The sequence below is a fragment of the Vicia villosa genome, unplaced genomic scaffold (assembly GCF_029867415.1).
Source record: "Vicia villosa cultivar HV-30 ecotype Madison, WI unplaced genomic scaffold, Vvil1.0 ctg.002743F_1_1, whole genome shotgun sequence".
In the NCBI taxonomy this organism is placed as follows: Eukaryota; Viridiplantae; Streptophyta; class Magnoliopsida; order Fabales; family Fabaceae; genus Vicia; species Vicia villosa.
In genome coordinates this window covers 143,637-166,557 of record NW_026706017.1, presented here as the reverse complement: position 1 = coordinate 166,557, position 22,921 = coordinate 143,637, and the positions used below count along the sequence as shown (strand labels likewise).

General features: G+C 36.4%; 1 protein-coding gene across 1 annotated transcript; it reads right to left on the bottom strand.

The window, feature by feature from the left end:
- Positions 1–4,321: 4,321 nt before the first annotated feature.
- Positions 4,322–9,703, bottom strand: LOC131639709 (LIMR family protein At5g01460). The gene is made up of 14 exons (XM_058910181.1): positions 9,030–9,703; positions 8,840–8,925; positions 7,672–7,787; positions 7,472–7,582; positions 6,992–7,090; positions 6,754–6,876; positions 6,581–6,643; positions 6,429–6,493; positions 6,177–6,286; positions 5,912–6,026; positions 5,749–5,814; positions 5,358–5,468; positions 4,871–4,937; positions 4,322–4,777 (listed from the first exon to the last, which is right to left on the bottom strand). Exons 1-14 carry the CDS (start codon positions 9,377–9,379, stop codon positions 4,730–4,732), a joined length of 1,530 nt encoding a protein of 509 aa, XP_058766164.1. The 5' UTR covers positions 9,380–9,703; the 3' UTR covers positions 4,322–4,729.
- Between the last annotated feature and the right edge of the window lie 13,218 nt (positions 9,704–22,921).

The following is a 22,921-nucleotide window of genomic DNA, read 5'->3' as shown; positions in this document are numbered from 1 at the left end:
GGGTCAAATATGGCATAGTGTATAAACTCCAATCTTCTTTCTGATCTCCAATCACTCTTCCTTGGAATTGTTTCTCTATGTTTCTTCCCTGCCATGCAATCTTCACAAATTTGCTTTGACTCTTCGATTTTAGTAAATTCTTTCACCGTGTGCTTCTTGTCTTGAATTTTCAATCCCTCCAGGCTCAAGTGACCATACCTACAATTCCATCGATATGTTGTATCTTTGTATCTTCACATTAAGTCTTCAGACAATACATCATTTCAACTTTAGTAGTTATCATAAATAATTTGTTTGAGGCCATTTGAGATGACATAAGCAATCCTTCTGCTGAAGAAAAACCTTACACACATCTTGGTTGAACACAATTGTCAGCTTCTTCCATTAGAGCTGGTTTATACTCATTAAATTGATCTTCGGTTTAGGGATGTAGTAGACATGACAACTTGAGCAGTGTTATTGATGTGCAACCTGATATTGTCTTTTCCCATGAGCTGCATCTGGGAATTGTCCGTTAGTCTCAAAGTTTCTCTGAACTCTGAGTCAAGAACTAAAAGTCATCATTTAACTCAACACATGTGATTGCTACACGTAGAATCCAAGAATCAAATGTGATTCTTGGAGAAGTTCTTGTTAGATCTTCCATAGGCCATGAGTAACATGTCCTCCTCACCCTCTTACTCATCATTGTTGGCATATTCTTGGAGCTTAATACACTCATACTGGAAGTGACATAGCCTGTTGGATTTGAGCACTCTATAGAACTTTTGTTAAATCTTCTTCCTCTATCTTGAGCACTTTCCAAGGTAGAGGAAGAATTTATCTTATAATGCACAATTTATCTTATACCACTTGTTAAGATATGAAACTATGCAATTAAGACTTGTCACTTTATTCTATTGGCCAAAAACACTTATATATTACATTAAAAAAAAAGTAACCTCCTAATTAAAAATCACTTACAACTAACTTAACTGATTTTTAAATATAACTATTCTCTCTCTGTCTTAGAATAACTGGCTAATTTATAGAAATAATTGTTGCAAAATTGTTGGTTTCAATTTTTAAAGTGATACTAATCATATTTTTTTCTCTCAATTCATATAATTAACATTACAAACACTATTTTTATATCAATATTTCTTTCTTAAACTCCCACGTACTAATTTAAGCAAATTATATGCTAATATGTAAACCAACAATTCTCTTCACGATACTTATGTCCCGTGACGAGAATTTTTTCTGGATCCCTAAAAATTAAACTCGACAACCCCCACCGCACCCCAAAAAGTTGTGCTATTTACCACATTTTTTAGACTTCTATTGAATCTTTGACGTAAGTCCAATTTCTTCGTTAAAAGTTTCCAATTTTACCTATATTTTCATGTTTATACCGCATTTTTAGAAAAACAATAAATTTTTACCAATATTTTTTGAAATGTCTTGTAAAATCCCATAAATTACATAAATCTATACCGTAGTTTTGGAAAAATTTGATAAATCAACTTGCATTTTAACCGACATTTTTTAAATGTCCGCTAAAAATTCACACATGCGTATAAGACACTGGTGGAGCATTGTATGTATGAGGAGGACACTAGGGTATTTATGTTGAATCTAATAGGATGCAATATTCTAACGGATAAGTCTCGTGTAAACATCAATTCCATATACATCTCTCTATTTTTAGAGCTTGAGGATGTCGAGTAGACATGGGGTATTCTACTTTAATAGTACTGTATATTGCCCTTGAAGAGATAGCTATCTTTGAGATGAGACGGCTTGTCGTTTATATGAGTCTATTTCAGGTATGGATATTTACTATATTTTATTTATTTAGTTTTCATTGATCAAAGACATTTTATATATGTAATTTCTTTTTCTTCTGTAGTGTTAGATATACGAGTATTTCCCGTCCATTTGTGACAATTATGTTCGTGTTCCTATCACTGGTTTCCCACGGGCCACCAAATGAAGTACCAGACATTCACATCCATGAGATCTCTAGGAGTACAGGCGGGGATCAATGCGCATACCATAGACAGTGTCTTATGGACATCCTATGTAGAGCATAGAGTGCATCGGGGACTTTGATGACACTACCTTATTTTTAGGTTATTTGTGATGGGAGAGTTCAATGGCTAGATATTTATTCGAGAGGTGTCTGTGGTAGTTTAGGTATGTTCAAAGCATCCTTCGACCAGTCCATGTTGTACCATCTGAGGGCATTGATATATGGTTTATTTCTAACATTGTCAGTAGAGCCATTGCAATTATACCTGATGCGATGGAGGTTTAATTGCCTGGGCAGTGTGAGGGTCGTTACTTAGAGTGGCACGTTACAATATCACACCTTCGCATTATCCCACCTACCTAACCTGTTGATGATGTTGAACCTTCACACGATGGAGGACCTTCAAATTATGTGTCACCGCCTCCCCCTGGTATAATTGACCAGCAACAGCTGGAGATGATAGCACTTTTTTCTAATAACCTCGTGAATTTGACAAATCTAGACGGTGAAATGTATGTTAGGTGTTCTCAAATAGCACACATTTCTCATGGTGGACCTAAATAGATTTTATTAGTTTGTTTATTTTTTATTGTGTTGGTATTATTTATGTATTATTGGCATTTTATCTTATCTTAACATTTCATTAGAAGAAAATTAGCATTACATTATTTAACACGAACATTGCTTAAGATAACTTAACAAGAAAATAACATGAATAAAACTTAAAGAATACTAGATGATTCGGGATGTTTTAACATCTTGATAATATCGTCGATAGATTTGAAAATTGTCGCATTCACCTCGATCGGACCCTTTGTTTCATATCAATGATATGTGTTTCATAGGACTTTTAAATTTTCATCCGTCTTGAGCTCAAACTTAATAAACCTAATATTTCCTTCATTATCGATTGACGGTGAACGGTAATCGATCTTAACCACATCTTTGTTGTCGGTATGGTGCACAAATTATTCAACTTCCATTTTAAAACATCAAGAGGGATGTCCTTTCTGAACCTAAAATCAACTGGAGGTTTCATGCCGTTGAAGTACACAAAAGTGAGATACCAATATTGAAATATTATGAGATGTCTTTTTTAATAACATATTGTGCATATTTATACAAGTTTGAAATCATTCTGGGTCATACAAAATTATAGATGCAATCACGACCCTATAAAAGTATCGGAAAAATCTCAATTGTTAAAAATTAACACTACTGTATTTTTCAGTGCTATAGGAAAAATCCGATAATCACTGGAGGTTTTTATAAAAATCAATAAATTCAAAAAAAAAAATTGGAAAAACCGATAACTTAAGTCTACCGAATTTTTTAGAGTTTTGAAAAAATTACGATAATCTCTAGTACTTTAGAAATAAAGCGATAAATTTTGTCACATCAATTTTTTTGAAAAAAACCAATAAAATGCATATCAGATTTCTTTATGGGCATACCGCATTTTTTAACCAGAATATTTTTTACATTATAAAAAATTAAAGGGGTGCCTAATTTAATTTTTACGGTGCCAGGACAAATTAATGTTTTGTGTTTATTGAGAGATAAGTTAATTAACTAAGATCAATGACGCCTCGCATTATATTTTGTCAGTACTCCTCCCATCAATGAGGAACAAATAGAAGGCAACATGTAACGGCTTAATTTCTATTTTTTATTATTAATTAATCATAATGTCACAAATTATTGGAATGAATCCAGTGACGAGTTTAGGTCATGCTAACGAGTGCCCCAGGGGCACTCTTTAAGCATTCTAAATAAAGAAAATATTCTTTCAAAAGTTCACCATTTCAATTTTCGATGCATTAATTACGCATATTTCCAAGAAAAGCTTACTTTTTAAAGCTATTAAAGAGTGCCCCTGGGGCACTTGTTAGCATTTCCCTAAACAAATTACTGGAATGAAGCTAAAAAGAACAAATGAAAATTGTCAATTATATTCAGAGGCGTGTTTACAGGTGTGTCAATTCATGCATTGAATATCAAGGCCATTGATTTGTGGTCCAATTCATGCATTGAATATCAAGGCCATTGATTTGTGGTCTACAATTCATAAAAGAGATGATCGGAAAGATCTTTGCTTCATATAAGTATGCTCTTAAAGTTCTAAGTTCGAATTCTGATAGGTGCCAACAATCTTTATGTTGGGCAGTCAATACAAAGCAAAAAAATACCATAAAGTAGTAAACTACAGAGATTATTTTACACAATTTGTAATTAGCAATTTTCAACAAAAGACTTGAAAACAGTAATACGTATTCTGAAATGCTCAAAAGTCCTACCTATCATTAGAAATCTATTACACAAACTTGACAATAAAATAAAAATTGATGTTACAATTTTCTCTTTCGCAAGGGTTGCATAACCTCATAGTATTGTGGGAATCCAGGACTCTTTCGTGCACACAATAGTACATTTAATTACATATATATTGAGCAGAATGAACAACACAAATCAAAGTTATGATACATACAAGGGCGACAAAAGAAGCAAAGACCCGAAATTGCAGCTCAAACACCCAACTAATGAGTCAAGTGCAGAAAATAATTCTACTCGGATGATGATTAGCTTATCCTATAGCTTTCAACATGAAACATATCTTAGGCCAAAACATATCCAAAGATAAAAACCACTATGATATGACCAGAGACAACAAATCCCAAACGGCTACTTTCAGAAGCTACTCCTGAGGGCCACACCTCATGAAGACAATTGGAACCTGCCGCTGGGCTTTTTTCTTTTCCATCCCTGATATTTTCAAATAAAAAACCTTTTAGCATCGGCAAGAATATTAACATGCATAAAAAGGGGGGAGGGGTCTTTTTTCTGAGGTAAACTTACAAAGGCAGCATAATACACAAAAGTCAATCCGGCCAAAACAACAAATGCAATTTGAAACACATTGTACCTGTATTGTGATAAACAGTAAGTCAAACAATATCAGCAAGGGTAATAGATAATAGTCAAAAACTAAACCAACTTGATCATCATATAGACGACTTACGTTAGTTACACCTCAATAAATAAAAAATTAATAACAGAAATAAGTTTTACAGGCCTTTGGATTCAAAAATGGCATGCCAATTTTTACAGTACTTGTGTCAACAGCCTTCATATTCAATATTATTGTCTGTTGATGTTGGTTTTGAAGCAAGATTTCATAAAGAACTACAATTGAAAATATGGGGTTTGATTGAATGGAAAGATGGGAAAATTAGGGCATGTATGATCTAAATTCACTAGTTACCAAAACAAGGAACAACTTGGCCATTAAGAGTGAATGGGAGGAGAGGCAGAAAACATATGAAAGAAATCCAGCTTAACTCACTTGTACAAATATTTAATTCCACGAAGAGACTCCAAAGTGTGACCAAATATTTCCTGGGCTGCAGTTGCTTGAGCATAGTAGGCAAATGCTGTGGAGCAAAACTGAATCACACTGAAAAAGCAAAACAACAAAACTTTCAGCAAGGCTGTTGCTTCATGACATTTCACGACAACACAAGTTCCTTAAACCATGTCGAACAATATTTGGAATTGCAACACCACAAAACATTTGTAAGTTGTAATACTACTCAAACAATTAATCTAGTTCCTTTTGGCACTTAAAATTTTTCAAAGAATAAGGCAATATTGTAAATTTTACCATGCTGAGTAAGAGAGTTTATTAAATAAACATAATTGTCCTATTTGAAATTGAAGGTACATGCTATACTGACCTAATGGAACAAAGAAGGATAAGGCCCACATTAAACAAAAAAGAGTTCATCAGAGTTGCTCCCCACCTGCCAGAAGAAAGCTCGCATTGTGAATTATCAGTAATTGCATTATATGACCAAAACAGAAAATAAAATGATAAAACAGACAGCACAGTTGAATTACTTCATGGGATGTATGGTGATGAAAACTAATCTCAACCCAAGCATTGTGGCACCAGCAATCACAGCAAGAAGAAGGTAGAAGCAGAAAAATGCAAATGCAGCTGTGCCGAGCAGACCTGTTAAAACAGAAAATTACACACATTACCAAGAATAACTGAATGACAATCAGTAATATAACAGATCAGTAACTATACATAGCTGAGGTGAGGAAATATAATATGTAGAAAAGCTAATATATAGAATGCGCAATCCAAATTCCAACATACCCCAGACATCATCTAGCTTGATGAAAACTTCATTCAGGAAAGGAGAAACGGGAGGATCAATTAATAGATAGATAATGATATGAGCGATCCATGCTACTGAAACAATCAGCCTGTCAAAAAATTTAAGAACTTGGGTCAGATATTACATGGGAAACATGCCTCCTTAACTAAGCAATCTTTGTAAGACTAAGTATAATGTTAGAAAGAATCATGCATCCATAGCAATTTTTATTGTTATGTAACATTGCTTACCCTAGAATTCCGAAGACAAGTTTTGCCAGATAACCAAGAACTGTTAGTGCCCATGTTGTCTCAGCCTGCATACATGCAAGATCAGTTAGTAGGGAAAACATTATATAATGACTATGCTAGAAAGTTAAAAAGTTAGAAATCTGAATAAAGACCTTTTCCCCTTGTGGATACATCTCTTCAAGAAGCTTTACGTCTTCTTCCAATTGAAACAATTCCTGGAAAATTAAGTTAGTTAAGCACGTTATTGGAGCCACAGCACAAACTATGAAAACAGCATAAGTTAAATTATTATAAAGAATGCCCATTCCAACAAGGATATCCTTACCTTCTCTACTTCTTTTACATTTTTACGATGCTTTCTACCCTTCGCACCACTTCTTTCTTCCTGATGGAGTGACTCAGCAGCTTTCTTCAAATCTTTTGCTTTTTTACCAAGTTCAGTAGCTTCCTACGATATCCAACCAACCGCATCATAAATATAATACGGCATATCATATAAGAAATGCACATATGAAGTAAAAACAACAATATAATATAACTCTTTCAATAACAACATATATCACCTTGATATACTGTGAGCGAGTGATAACAGCCTTTGGCCGCCGGATAAATGAAAATAAAAGTCCTAGTGGAAGACAAGCAATACCAACGCCACCAAATATCTGGATTGAATAGGGAGAACACAATGGTTAATGTCATGAATAGCAAAGCTAGTACTTAATAATATAATGAGGTATGGAATGCTTATGTAAATTCATAACAAGAGACTGCTTCTTTAGTGCAGTAAGTAATTTTGTATCTAGAAAATTAACACAGTAGCATTCCATAGAGTGAATATTATAACACAGTATGTTTATTCACACACTTGTGGAGGAAATGACACCCACAAGAGAGTGGTAGGATTGGCTAATACAATAACGTTCTCCTAAGTAATACAAGCAAGCCTAAACCAAGGCTAAATTTGAAGCGGGTTTTATATACAAGTTTTATGAATAATGTTTGAAGCGGGTTTTATATACAAGTTTCATAAATAATGAGCTTACAGAAAAAAGCACAGATCCAACAATAGTAGCAAGAGCTACAACATATTCTGGAAAGGTTGATCGCATGGTCCATGTTTTCTCTGATGAAGGACTAGCAGAGTATGCAGAGCACTGTTAAAGACAAAGAGGACAAAAAACAGTGAGTACAGCCAACTTAATACTTCTTCTAAAAGTATTAAAATATTACGGCGGAAAAATACCTGATGGGCACCATTTCCAACACATTGTTGACCACTGTTGAGTGTCCATGAACTAGGAAATGAAGTTGTTGATGAAGAGAGATGCCTAACAGTAAAATCTACTTTACCAACAAGCCCTAATATATAATCACGCAATAAAAGCACAATCAAACAAAACTCATATTAAACCACAGCAGTTTTGAAATATTTACTCTAAATTATGGGTATATTGTATAGTTTCTTTCTTAAATCTAAAATGATATTTAAGATGCTTATCCCTCATTTTTTTACGGTGCAGAAAGGCCTATAAGTATTTGTTTGGTTTCTAACTCCAGCTATATTAAGAACAAAGGAGTATTGTTAGGGAAAGAAAACAGATTTTTTAAGTCGATATTTTCAATAACTGTTTTCTCCTTCTGGGAAAAGCTTTTGTTGTTTGTTGTTACTTTTTGGACCTCTTCCCCCCACTTTTCTTCTTTCACCAATGTCAACAATTGTTCCAGTCTTATGAGATCCACCACACCTTCCATAAATATAAAAACCACTCCAGTCCTTATTCTATCGCCAAACATTACCTATTCATCATGAAAATTTCCTAAGAAGCACTTCCCTTAAACATGCATATAATAAAAATTAATCTCCACACTTTCTCTGCTTCGGTTTTATTAGCACCCCCAAAAAGTATTTATATTTCGTATCAAGAGGTTAATGTACTTAAATAACAATCAAACAAATACAATCTATTCTCCAACACCCAATATTAAGTAAATACAAAAGCTTCACACTTCTAATGACCCCTCTAGACCAATCCACCTTCACTAAACTAAAAGCCCAAAAACCTAACACATTTTCACTCAAACTCTGAAATAGCTGCTCTGCTCTTCTGCCTGCAATGCATGAACCCTCTAAGACGTACTTCCCAGAAAAATCCCCAGAGAAGGTGACAAATCTCAATCAACCTCTATTTCTAATTATTAACCCAAATACTTTAATTACTCAAACTCTGTCTTTTCTTTACATATTAAGAAACTTACTGTACTACACCAAAAGAACATCAAACAAATCCATTCAGGGTTCACATAATCCTATCTGTCCTTGAAAATACACTTCAACTAACACATAAAGAACAACTCAACCCAAAAATACACAAACCTAGTTCAAATTAAACAAAAGTTCATTGCATCCTTACCATACAAAATACCCAGAACGAGAGCGCACACTACAGCCGTCGTCACCACCCAACACAGTGCACTCTTAACCCTTTTCCCAATACTCCTGCAAACAAATTCCATAAACACCAAAACTTAAAATCCAAAACCATAGAGAAAAAAAACCGTTTTTTTTGTTTTTTCATTTCATCACCAAAAAATACAACCTACTTGTCCTGGTCGCCTTCATAGTAGAACATTGCGAACGGAATAATGAAGAAGACAAGGATAGCATCGATTACATAAACCGCGAGCCATAAATCCTTCATCGGGAGCGTGAGGTTACACGCGCCATTATAAATCGCGTGCCGGCAAGCTTGCCGGTTCGCCACATCGGCCGGAAGCATGAGAATCGAGATTGCGGCAACGGAAAGCCCCAAAACGACGACGAATTTAGGAAAGTACGCCTGGTTAACATCATCGGGATGCTGGTAGTTCACGAGGAGGTACACATTGACGAGGAACACGATCACGCATACAACAATGGCTACGATCACGAGGGCGAGGTTGAAATCGCCCATTTCGATTCACAATGTTCGAATCGATTTGTGAAATTGTGATGGGTATTAGGGTTAGGGTTTGTTGGGATCTGATTTGGAGAGAGAAGAGGAGAGAGAGGGGGAATGGAGGAGAATGAGGATTTTGGCTCCGGTGGTGGTTTTGCTACGGTAACGGTGATGGTTTTGAGGGGTGAGTTGAAATGTCGGTTATGTCCTTGGTGCGGTTAAGAAAGAGAGAGTGGACGAGGGTGGAACTGCTATGGGTAAAGATGTAATTTGGAGGGGTTTGTTTCGCTGTGCAAGCGAAATTCAAACCAGGCTGTTCCCCCAAATAAAAACGAGAAGATGACGCGGTTATGTCATGTCATGTTATGGAATGGAACTGGGTAATGGCCAATGGGCTGAACTGGCCCAAGATATTCTCTTAGCAAAATTTGGGATTGCTCTTTCCACCCTAATATATATTAGGAAATTTCTTTACGGACCCCCCAACGGTGAAAACTCATGCTAAAAACTCGAAAATATCCTTTGGAGATGCTTCTCCGAAAACACAAAAAAAATTGGAATTTTGATTAATTCGGATATGCATATCCGGAAAAAAATCTCCAAAAAATGGTGAGAGGTTTTTTCGGATATACATATCCGAATTAATCAAAATCCCAAAAAAATAAAAATTTTGAGATATTAATCAATTCAGATATCATAAAATTGATGTAATTTATAAGTTATGAATAGTAATAATGATAATTATATAGTTGATATTTCTTTTCTAATTCCAATTATAAATTAAAAAAAAATCATAAAAATTTAATTATTTTTTGATAAATTTCATATTAATAATTATTTTTTCTGGTGAACCCTCTCTTCTGGCGAAGACTCTAGAGGCTATTCAGAAGAACCAAGCTGAGCTAGCTTCTCGTATGGACAAGCAAGAAGATACCAATGCTGAGTTCCATTCTTTCATGGAAAGGCAGACTGAGAGCAATGTTGGGATTCATGACATGCTGGCCAAGATTATGTCTAAGCTAGGGTCGTCTTAGTCCTTTTGTGTCTTAGTAGTTTCTCTTTGTTTCTTGCATCTGTCTTCTATGCATCTTCCTTGTACTTTCTGACAATTCTCCTTTTGCAATCAATGAATGTTATCCTTCTTTTCTCTCATAATTGTTTTGTTTTTCATCTGAATCTTTTGTGTTTTTGATGTTATGACAAAAAGGGGGAGAAAATGTGATAAATGATCTGATTTATATTATCAGTTGCTGGGAGAAAGTCTCCACATTTCTAACAGAATGTGCAAGTTCTATGTCTTTGAGTGTTTTGCAAGAAGTGAAGATACTCTTAAAAGCTCAACATGAGAAGCAAAGACATGAGGAAAAGCAATTCTGTATGGAATCAAGCTCATGGAATTTGAAGCAAGCTGAGTGCTATAAAACTTCAAGATCAGAAGCAAGAAGGAAGAATGTTATGATATTCTGATGATAGAATATTCTCTAACTCATTCTCATTCCTTATATGTTCTGATGCATGTCTTAGTTCTAAATATGCTCTGAAACATTATTGTTTTTGCTCTGATACATATTATATGTTCTGATACATATTTTATGTTCTGATTCATTCATGCTCTGACTTTTGTCGTTTAGTTTGTTCTGTAACATTTCAGGATGTAGAGATGCTCTGATGATGCTCTGGTACATTCAACAATGTTCTGATACAATCTAGCATGCAATGATTCAAGAAGAAATTCAAGCTCTGAAGCTGTCCTATGGAAGCAAGAATCAGAAGCTATGAATGTTCTGAAGATCTAAGCATATGTGATCGTCTCAACTGAAATGGAAAATACTCAGGGAAGTCCTTTATTTATAAATTTCTTCCAGTATTTATTTCAGGGGGAGATTATTTATCTCAGGGGGAGATTGTTAATCTCAGGGGGAGACATATTCACACATTATGTTCATATGCTTATGCTATAGCTGTGTAATTGTCTTTAGCTTTCTGATATTCTGATTGCAAATTCATATCATTTATATATGTTTTTGTCATCATCAAAAAGGGGGAGATTGTTAGAACAAGATTTGTTCTGATCAATATTCTTAGTTTTGATGATAACAATGTATATGAATTTTGTATGAGATAATGTGGTACTCTAATACTATGCAATTTCCATTTCAGGAATTATATAAAGAGTATGCACAAAATCAGCGCAAGAAGCACTGACTCAGAAGGTTCAGCATGCAACATCAGAACATGGTCTGGCAAGACATCAGAAGATGGTCAAGCAGAATCAGAACATGGTCTATGAAAGCATCAGAAGGACTTGAGATCAGAAGCAGAAGCACTGAAGTTCTCATGGTATCACGCTCAGAAGCACTTCAAGGTCAGAAGACAAGAAGATGCTCTGCACCAAGCTGTTTGACTATGATGATATTCAAACGTTGTTTACACAAACATCAGATCAGAAGCAAGTACTAGCTGGCAGGCTACGCTGACTGACAAAAGGAACGTTGAAAGCTATTAAAGGCAACGTCAGTAGACACAGCGAAAGCAAGGCTCGAGGTAGTTGACAAAAGAGTGAAACATTAAATGCAATGCTGTACGGAATACGCAAAGCATTAAATGCTCCCAACGTTCATCTTCTCAAACGCCTATATATTGAAGTTCTGATGAGAAGCTATGTTACGAATTACGAATTCTGTATACAAGACTTTATGCAAAAACGCTGAAACGCTGTTCAAATCAAAAGCTCTCAAACTTCATCAACTCACTACATTGTTGTTGTAATATATTAGTGAGATTAAGCTTAAACTTAAGAGAAAATCACAGTTGTGATAATAGCTTTATTAGAAGCATTGTAACTCTTAGAATTTGTTTACATTAAGTTGTAAGAACTAGAGTGATCAGGTTGTTGATCAGTATACTCTAGAAAGTCTTAGAGGGTATCTAAGCAGATTGTTCCTAGAGTGATCAGGTTGTGATCAGTATACTCTAGAAGACTTAGTAGTTGTCTAAGTGGAAAACCATTGTAATCTCGTGTGATTAGTGGATTAAATCCTCAGGTGAGGTAAATCACTCCAAGGGGGTGGACTGGAGTAGTTTAGTTAACAACGAACCAGGATAAAAATCATTGTGCAAATTGTTTTTATCTTACAAGTTTTAAAGCTACACTTATTCAACCCCCCCCCCCCCCCTTTCTAAGTGTTTTTCTATCCTTCAATTGGCATCAGAGCGCCGGTTCTAAGGTGCCAGCACTTAACCGTGTTTAGAAAAGATTCAGGAAGAGAAAAACGCTTCAGTACAAGATGGTTGGTGAAGATCCGTCAAATACATCTACATCTGGCTCAGCTGAGCAATACAATGGAAATGGTAACAATGGTTATACTAGACCACCAGTATTTGATGGTGAAAACTTTGAATACTGGAAAGATAAACTTGAAAGTTACTTCCTTGGTCTAGATGGTGACTTATGGGATCTGCTGATGGATGGTTACGAACATCCAGTGAAAGCTACTGGTGTAAAGCTTACAAGACAAGAAATGAATGATGATCAAAAGAAGCAATTCAAAAATCATCATAAGTGTAGGACTGTTTTGCTGAATGCTATCTCTCATGTTGAATATGAGAAGATATCTAACAGGGAAACTGCCTATGATATATATGAGTCATTGAAAATGACCCATGAAGGAAATGCCCAAGTCAAGGAGACTAAAGCTCTTGCCTTGATCCAGAAATATGAAGCCTTCAAGATGGAGGATGATGAGAATATTGAGAAGATGTTCTCAAGATTTCAAACGCTAACTGCTGGATTGAGAGTTCTTGACAAGGGATACACAAGGGCTGATCATGTCAAGAAGATCATCAGAAGCTTGCCAAGAAGATGGGGTCCTATGGTGACTGCTTTCAAAATTGCCAAGAATCTGAATGAAGTCTCTCTTGAAGAATTGATCAGTGCTCTGAGGAGTCATGAAATTGAGCCAGATGCTAATGTACCTTAGAAGAAAAGTAAGTCTATTGCGTTAAAATCTAATTATAAAAAATGCACTAACGCTTTTCAGGCTGAAGAAGTAGATTCTGAAGAATCAGAATCAGAAGAAGAAGATGAACTGTCCATGATCTCCAGAAGGGTAAACCATCTTTGGAAGAGCAAGCAAAGGAAGTTCAAGAGCTTCAGAAGTTCAAAGAAGCCTGAAAGAGGAGAATCTTCTAGAGGCAGAAGATCTGACAAGAAGAAGTTCATCTGCTATGAGTGCAGTGAGCCTGGACACTTCAAGAATGAATGTCCAAAACTTCACAAGGAGAATCCCAAGAAGAAGTTTCATAAGAAGAAAGGTCTTATGGCAACATGGGATGATTCAGAATCAGAATCAGACTCTGAAGGTGAGCAGGCAAACCTTGCACTGATGGCCACAGTGGATGACGGATCAGAATCTACATCAGAATCAGATTCTGAAGAGGTATTTTCTGAACTTTCTAGAGAAGAGTTAGTTTCCAGTTTAACTGAACTTCTGGAACTCAAGGCTCATCTTAGTATCAAATACAAAAAGCTGAAAAAGCTATTTGAATTTGAAACTAAGAAGCTGGAAGTGGAAAATTCTGAACTAAAGGAAAAAGTTTTAAAATTATCCAAAGATACTGGATCTCCTTCTAAATCAGAAAAATCCATTCCTAGTCTCAATCATGTTCTAAAAGAATATGACTCGAGTTTCAGAAAGTTTCTATCTAGAAGTATTGGCAGAAGTCATCTTGCTTCTATGATATATGGTGTTTCTGGAAACAAAAGGATTGGCGTTGGCTATGAGGGTGATACCTCACAAAGATTTGAACCTGATGATGATTTGAAAATCACATACAAGCCATTGTATGATCAGTTCAAATATGGCCACTCACATGATATTAGGCTCACTTCACATGCCAAAAGTTTTAACACTTCACACACCAAGAAGCATGTGACACAACCTAAAAAATATCATGCTGCCAAACCAAAAGAATATCATGTTGTTCCTCCTGTTACTTATCATGCTAAACCCAAGTTCAAACAGAACTTGAGGAAAACTAACAAGAAAGGACCCAAGAAACTGTGGGTACCTAAGGAGAAGATAATTTCTGTTGCAGATATCCTTAGCAGCAAAGAAGACAAAGCACAAAATGTCATGGTACCTGGACTCTGGGTGCTCGCAACACATGACGGGAAGAAGGTCTATATTCCAAGACCTGGTGCTTAAATCTGGTGGAGAAGTCAAGTTTGGAGGAGATCAGAAGGGAAAGATTATTGGCTCTGGAACCATAAGTATTGGTAACTCTCCTTCCATAACTAATGTACTTCTTGTAGAAGGATTAGCGCATAACTTATTGTCCATAAGTCAATTAAGTGACAATGGTTATGACATAATCTTCAATCAAAAGTCTTGCAAGGCTGTAAGTCAGAAGGATGACTCAATCCTATTTACAGGCAAGAGAAAGAACAACATTTATAAGATTGATCTTTCAGATCTTGAGAAGCAGAAGGTGACTTGCCTTATGTCTGTTTTTGAAGAGCAATGGGTCTGGCACAGAAGATTAGGACATGCTAGTTTGAGAAAGATTTCTCAGATTAACAAACTAAATCTGGTCAGAGGACTCCCAAATCTGAAATACAAATCAGATGCTCTTTGTGAAGCATGTCAGAAGGGAAAGTTCTCCAGACCTGCATTCAAATATAAGAATGTTGTCTCTTCCTTAAGGCCGTTAGAACTTCTGCACATTGATCTGTTTGGACCAGTCAAAACAGCATCTGTCAGAGGGAAGAAATATGGATTAGTCATCGTAGATGATTATAGCCGCTGGACATGGGTAAAGTTCTTAAAACACAAGGATGAGTCTCATTCAGTGTTCTTTGAATTCTGCACTCAGATTCAATCTGAGAAGGAGTGCAAAATCATAAAGGTCAGAAGTGATCATGGTGGTGAATTTGAGAACAGATTCTTTGAGGAGTTCTTCAAAGAAAATGGTATTGCCCATGATTTCTCTTGCCCTAGAACTCCACAGCAAAATGGAGTTGTAGAGCAAAAGAATAGGACTCTACAAGAAATGGCTGGAACCATGATCAATGAAACCAATATGGCTAAGCACTTCTGGGCAGAAGCAATAAACACTGCATGTTATATTCAGAATAGAATCTCTATAAGACCTATTCTAAATAAGACTCCTTATGAATTGTGGAAGAACAGAAAGCCCAACATTTCATATTTTCATCCTTTTGGATGTGTTTGTTTTATTCTGAATACTAAAGATCATCTTGGTAAGTTTGATTCTAAGGCACAAAAATGTTTCCTTCTTGGATATTCTGAACGCTCTAAAGGCTACAGAGTATACAATACTGAAACATTGGTTGTAGAAGAATCAATCAATATCAGATTTGATGATAAGCTTGGTCTTAAAAAGCCAAAGCAGTTTGAGAATTTTGCAGATATAGATATTGATATATCAGAAGCTGTAGAACCAAGAAGCAAAGTTTCAGAAGCTGAAAAATCTCAGAAGCAAAGAATCAGAAGATCAAGTTGCTGCATCTTTAGAGAATCTCAGAATTTCTGAAGAACCAACAGTCAGAAGATCTTCTAGACTCACCTCAACTCACTCAAAAGATGTGATCCTTGGAAAGAAAGATGATCCTATCAGAACCAGAGCATTCCTTAAGAACAATGCAGAATGTCAATTAGGTATTGTTTCTTTGATCGAGCTAACTTCTGTTGATCAAGCTCTAGAAGATCCAGACTGGATAATTGCCATGCAAGAAGAACTAAATCAGTTTACAAGGAATGATGTATGGGATTTGGTTCCTAGACCAAAAGGATTCAACATCATTGGTACAAAGTGGGTTTTCAGAAACAAGCTTAGTGAGAAGGGAGAAGTGGTAAGAAACAAAGCCAGACTGGTGGCTCAGGGATATAGTCAACAAGAAGGAATTGACTATACAGAAACCTTTGCACCAGTGGCCAGGTTAGAATCTATTCGCTTATTAATTTCTTTTGCCACTCAGCATAACATCACTCTGTATCAGATGGATGTTAAGAGTGCCTTCTTAAATGGTTATATAGATGAGGAAGTCTATGTCCACCAACCTCCTGGTTTTGAAGACTCTAAGTCTCCAGAACATGTTTTCAAACTTAAGAAATCATTGTATGGATTGAAGCAAGCTCCTAGAGCTTGGTATGAAAGATTAAGTTCTTTCCTTTTGGACAATGGTTTCACTAGAGGACAAGTGGATACGACTCTCTTATGTAAAACATCTAAGAAGGACATTTTAATTTGTCAAATTTATGTTGATGATATTATTTTTGGAACATCTAATGCTTCACTTGGAAAGGAGTTTGCTAAGTCTATGCAGGCTGAATTTGAAATGAGTATGATGGGTGAACTCAAGTATTTTCTTGGGATTCAAATCAATCAAACTTCTGATGGAACTTATGTTCATCAAACGAAGTATGTGAAAGAACTTCTGAAGAAGTTTAATCTTTCTGAAAGCAAAGAAGCCAAAACTCATATGCATCCAACATGTGTTCTAGGTAAGGATGAGATAAGTAAGAAGGTAGATCAGAAGTTGTACAGAGGTATGATTGGATCTCTTCTATATTTAACTGCTTCTAGACCTGACATTCTATTCAGTGTTTGTTTATGCGCTAGATTCCAATCAGATCCTAGAGAATCTCACTTAACTGCTGTTAAGAGAATTCTGAGGTATCTGAAAGGTACTACTAATGTTGGTTTAGTCTATAGAAAATCTAAAGAATACAACTTAGTAGGATTTTGTGATGCTGACTATGCTGGAGATAGAATTGAAAGGAAAAGTACTTCTGGAAGTTGTCAATTTCTAGGAAGTCATATGATCTCCTGGTACAGCAAGAAGCAAGCTACCATTGCCCTCTCAACAACAGAAGCAGAATATGTTGCTGTTGCTGGTTGTAGCACACAAATGCTCTGGATGAAGAGTCAGCTAGAAGATTATCAAATATATGAGAGTAACATTCCTATCTTCTGTGATAATACCTCTGCCATATGTTTATCTAAGAATCATATCTTACATTCCAAAGCTAAACATATTGAGATTAAACATCATTTCATTATGGACTATGTTCATAAGGGTGTTCTCTCTTTAAACTTTGTGGATACAGACCATCAATGGGCTGATATCTTTACAAAACCCCTTGCTGAAGATAGGTTTAAGTTCATTCTAAAGAATATCAGTATGGATTTATGCCCAGAATGAGAAGATGAGAAGATCTCATGTATGGTTAAATTCTGAAATATGTTGGGATTATGTGAATATAAGAAGTTCTGATAATGATCAATTAGAAGTTTTGATTCTGTTATTACTAACGTTTCATTGTCTAAGTTGATTCAGAATCTCTTTTAAAGTAAAACAGCTGTCACCAGTTTTCCAGAAAATGAACATGTGTTTACTATTTTTGGACAAGCATGCGTGCAGTTGAGGAGACGCCGCCCTAGGTAACTGTGCAAATCATTTCATTTTGTCACTTTATCTCTCCTAACGTCATATCTCATTAAATGCAAATTGATGTCATATTTTTTCTGTAATCATTTCACTTAAACCATTTTTGCAGTTATTATTATTTTTTTCTTTCCAACCTTTTATATACTCCCCTTCATTTTCATTTCATCTTTTTCACTCTCTCTTCATTCGTCCTTCTCTTTTTGCATTCTTCGCATAAACCCTAGTTTGTGTCTGAAACTTAGCATATCATCATGAATCCTTCAAGTTCCTCAAACCAAGCAGAAATGTCTTCCACTCAACTGGCTCTGAGCAAGCGTGGTTTTGCTCCATTGAAGACCTGTTCGATGCCTACTGCAGAGATGGAAGTTCTTTGTGAGTCCTCAGTGGACTTTGAAAATCTGAGAACACATGGTTTCAAACCGGAAGCAAAGACAATGGCACAAGGATGGTCAAACTACCTTGATAGATTGGCTGGACCAATTTATCCGGCTCTTGTAGAAGATTTATGGGCTCATGCAACGGTTACTCCAACTGCAATCATCTCCTTCGTGTTAGGGCATGAAGTTGTGGTTACTGAGAATTTGATAAGGAAGTTGTACAACTTGGATGATGAAGAAGGATGTACTGGTCCACTTCCTGCCAGAGTTAGTTGGCCACAGGTTGAAGGACAAATGTCTTATGCTACTGGTATTCAATCTCACAAAACTGGTACATTAAGGGCATTCTATCAAGTCTGGGCTGAAATCATTCTGGGATCTCTTCATCATAGAAGAAGATCATTATCCTCCCCGTACATCAGTCCTGATCACAAATATACTCTCTTCTACATTGGAAGAAGAATTGAACTGAACATCTCCAACATTCTGTTTCAGAATCTGAAGATGGCTATTGAAGAGTCAAGAGATGAGAACGTGAGAAGTATCCTCATCTTCAAAGAAATACTATTCCTTTCGCCAGAATGATCTCATACATTCTGATAGAAAGTGATTTGATGGACTCTCTTAGGACTATCGGAACGTCCAAATTCTTTGGAGCCATTCAAGGGCATGTCATCAATGCTTTTGATCTGCTAAGACTGGAACTCATTACGAAGGTAACTTCGGCTCCAGTAATCTCCTCAGCTATTCTGACCAGAAGAATTCCAGTTGAAGGCTTTGCTACCTTGTTCCAAGCAGAACTTCACAAGGCTTTCAAGCACTATTTGGAAGCTTCTGTAAGAACTCAATCTTCTGTTGATCCTGCGTGGATTCGTGGAAGAGTGCTTCCTTCTCCGGGTGACCTTCATAAGAAGGATCAGAAGAAGCAAGAAGCAAGGCTAAAAAGAAAGGCTCAAGAAGAAGAAGTCAAGAAAGCCAAGAAGCAAAGGGTCACCTTTGATCCTGTTAAAGTAAATTCTAAGGAATTTCAAGACCAGCGCATCAGGGAATTTTCCGTACTGTAAGAACTACAAATTTTCCCAGGCAAGTATACCAACCACCTCATTTTGAACCTCAATCTTCTATCTCCCCACTCCTTATGATATCCCATCCTCATCAATCCTCCCCACTGATATACCATCTTCATCAACCACAACACCTCCACCTTCTATATCCCATCCATTTCCTACCAGAGAATCCAACCCATACTGCCTTCTCTACCCTGACTACAAATTCACCTTCAACCCTCCTAAACCTGAACCTCTTATCTACCTGGAGTTGTTCAGAAATGAAGTTGTTAGTAGGCTGGATCTCTTGAGAGATGCCTTCTTCAATGATCTTGATGATGTTTCAACTAGAAACCTTTGGAGAAGTTTTCGCCAGGATTTTCAAGTTGGAGCTATGGCTGTTCAGAAGAGACTAGTGGCTGCTGCACCTGGTTATGCTGGTTATCTCCTTGAAGTTGATGATGGAAAATATTTTCATCCTATCAGAAACAGGAGAGTTCTTGAGGAGAAGATGTTTGTTGATGAGCTGCTGGATAATCCTTGCAGAGAGATTGTGGTATGGAGACCTAAGTATCCAGTTCTGACTGGAGACTTCAAGTCCTTATTTGACTTTCTGAGGGAAAATCCTTCTGTGGAAGACCCCAATTTGGTCATTCTAGAAGTTGTTGACCCACCAGAAGTTGAAGGTCCTTCTGCCCCAAGGAATCTTGCTGCCATTCTTCAAGCTCTTGAGAATGGAGATTCTGATCTTCCTGTTCCCGAGTATGAAGAAGATGCTGCTATGGGAGAAGCTGATGCTGAAGATCATCCTGCTGAGTTTATTCCTGTTTAGGAAAATCAAGATGATGATCTCACAATGGAAGCTGTTGTTGAGAATGTTGTCCCTCTAGACATAAGTTGTGAAGCTTCTTCTGGTGAACCCTCTCTTCTGGCGAAGACTCTAGAGGCTATTCAGAAGAACCAAGCTGAGCTAGCTTCTCGTATGGACAAGCAAGAAGATACCAATGCTGAGTTCCGTTCTTTCATGGAAAGGCAGACTGAGAGCAATGTTGGGATTCATGACATGCTGGCCAAGATTATGTCTAAGCTAGGGTCTAGTCCTTTTGTGTCTTAGTAGTTTCTCTTTGTTTCTTGCATCTGTCTTCTATGCATCTTCCTTGTACTTTCTGACAATTCTCCTTTTGCAATCAATGAATGTTATCCTTCTTTTCTCTCATAATTGTTTTGTTTTTCATCTGAATCTTTTGTGTTTTTGATGTTATGACAAAAAGGGGGAGAAAATGTGATAAATGATCTGATTTATATTATCAGTTGCTGGGAGAAAGTCTCCACATTTCTAACAGAATGTGCAAGTTCTATGTCTTTGAGTGTTTTGCAAGAAGTGAAGATACTCTTAAAAGCTCAACATGAGAAGCAAAGACATGAGGAAAAGCAATTCTGTATGGAATCAAGCTCATGGAATTTGAAGCAAGCTGAGTGCTATAAAACTTCAAGATCAGAAGCAAGAAGGAAGAATGTTATGATATTCTGATGATAGAATATTCTCTAACTCATTCTCATTCCTTATATGTTCTGATGCATGTCTTAGTTCTAAATATGCTCTGAAACATTATTGTTTTTGCTCTGATACATATTATATGTTCTGATACATATTTTATGTTCTGATTCATTCATGCTCTGACTTTTGTCGTTTAGTTTGTTCTGTAACATTTCAGGATGTAGAGATGCTCTGATGATGCTCTGGTACATTCAACAATGTTCTGATACAATCTAGCATGCAATGATTCAAGAAGAAATTCAAGCTCTGAAGCTGTCCTATGGAAGCAAGAATCAGAAGCTATGAATGTTCTGAAGATCTAAGCATATGTGATCGTCTTAACTGAAATGGAAAATACTCAGGGAAGTCCTTTATTTATAAATTTCTTCCAGTATTTATTTCAGGGGGAGATTATTTATCTCAGGGGGAGATTGTTAATCTCAGGGGGAGACATATTCACACATTATGTTCATATGCTTATGCTATAGCTGTGTAATTGTCTTTAGCTTTCTGATATTCTGATTGCAAATTCATATCATTTATATATGTTTTTGTCATCATCAAAAAGGGGGAGATTGTTAGAACAAGATTTGTTCTGATCAATATTCTTAGTTTTGATGATAACAATGTATATGAATTTTGTATGAGATAATGTGGTACTCTAATACTATGCAATTTCCATTTCAGGAATTATATAAAGAGTATGCACAAAATCAGCGCAAGAAGCACTGACTCAGAAGGTTCAGCATGCAACATCAGAACATGGTCTGGCAAGACATCAGAAGATGGTCAAGCAGAATCAGAACATGGTCTATGAAAGCATCAGAAGGACTTGAGATCAGAAGCAGAAGCACTGAAGTTCTCATGGTATCACGCTCAGAAGCACTTCAAGGTCAGAAGACAAGAAGATGCTCTGCACCAAGCTGTTTGACTATGATGATATTCAAACGTTGTTTACACAAACATCAGATCAGAAGCAAGTACTAGCTGGCAGGCTACGCTGACTGACAAAAGGAACGTTGAAAGCTATTAAAGGCAACGTCAGTAGACACAGCGAAAGCAAGGCTCGAGGTAGTTGACAAAAGAGTGAAACATTAAATGCAATGCTGTACGGAATACGCAAAGCATTAAATGCTCCCAACGGTCATCTTCTTAAACGCCTATATATTGAAGTTCTGATGAGAAGCTATGTTACGAATTACGAATTCTGTATACAAGACTTTATGCAAAAACGCTGAAACGCTGTTCAAATCAAAAGCTTTCAAACTTCATCAACTCACTACATTGCTGTTGTAATATATTAGTGAGATTAAGCTTAAACTTAAGAGAAAATCACAGTTGAGATAATAGCTTTATTAGAAGCATTGTAACTCTTAGAATTTGTTTACATTAAGTTATAAGAACTAGAGTGATCAGGTTGTTGATCAGTATACTCTAGAAAGTCTTAGAGGGTATCTAAGCAGATTGTTCCTAGAGTGATCAGGTTGTGATCAGTATACTCTAGAAGACTTAGAAATTGTCTAAGTGGAAAACCATTTTAATCTCGTGTGATTAGTGGATTAAATCCTCAGGTGAGGTAAATCACTCCAAGCGGGTGGACTGGAGTAGTTTAGTTAACAACGAACCAGGATAAAAATCATTGTGCAAATTGTTTTTATCTTACAAGTTTTAAAGCTACACTTATTCAACCCCCCCCCCCCCCCTTTCTAAGTGTTTTTCTATCCTTCATGGTCTACCTTTAGTACTTTGACCAGTACTCAAAGTTGGGAGAGGGTTGTCTTTGGAAGGAAAAGCATATGACATGGAGTTGCACGCTATTTATGATAATTTATGGTTACTAATATATTCATTTGGTACACTTGTTAATAATATTGTAATATTGTTACTTTTTCAAGGATGGATCATCTCCCACTTCCCTCGCATCACCAGGTGGAAACCTACTTCTAGCTACACTGAGGATTGGCCACGTGCTTCTGCATTTATTCTGTACATGGGGAATAGTGTGGTTGAGCCATTCAGAGTGTATCTTGACTATCATGTACCAGATGAAATTTGTTTCTGCCCATACGAGGGTCACTGTGAGACGCGTTTGTTTGACGTCATTTCTTTATACTCCAGATGTTG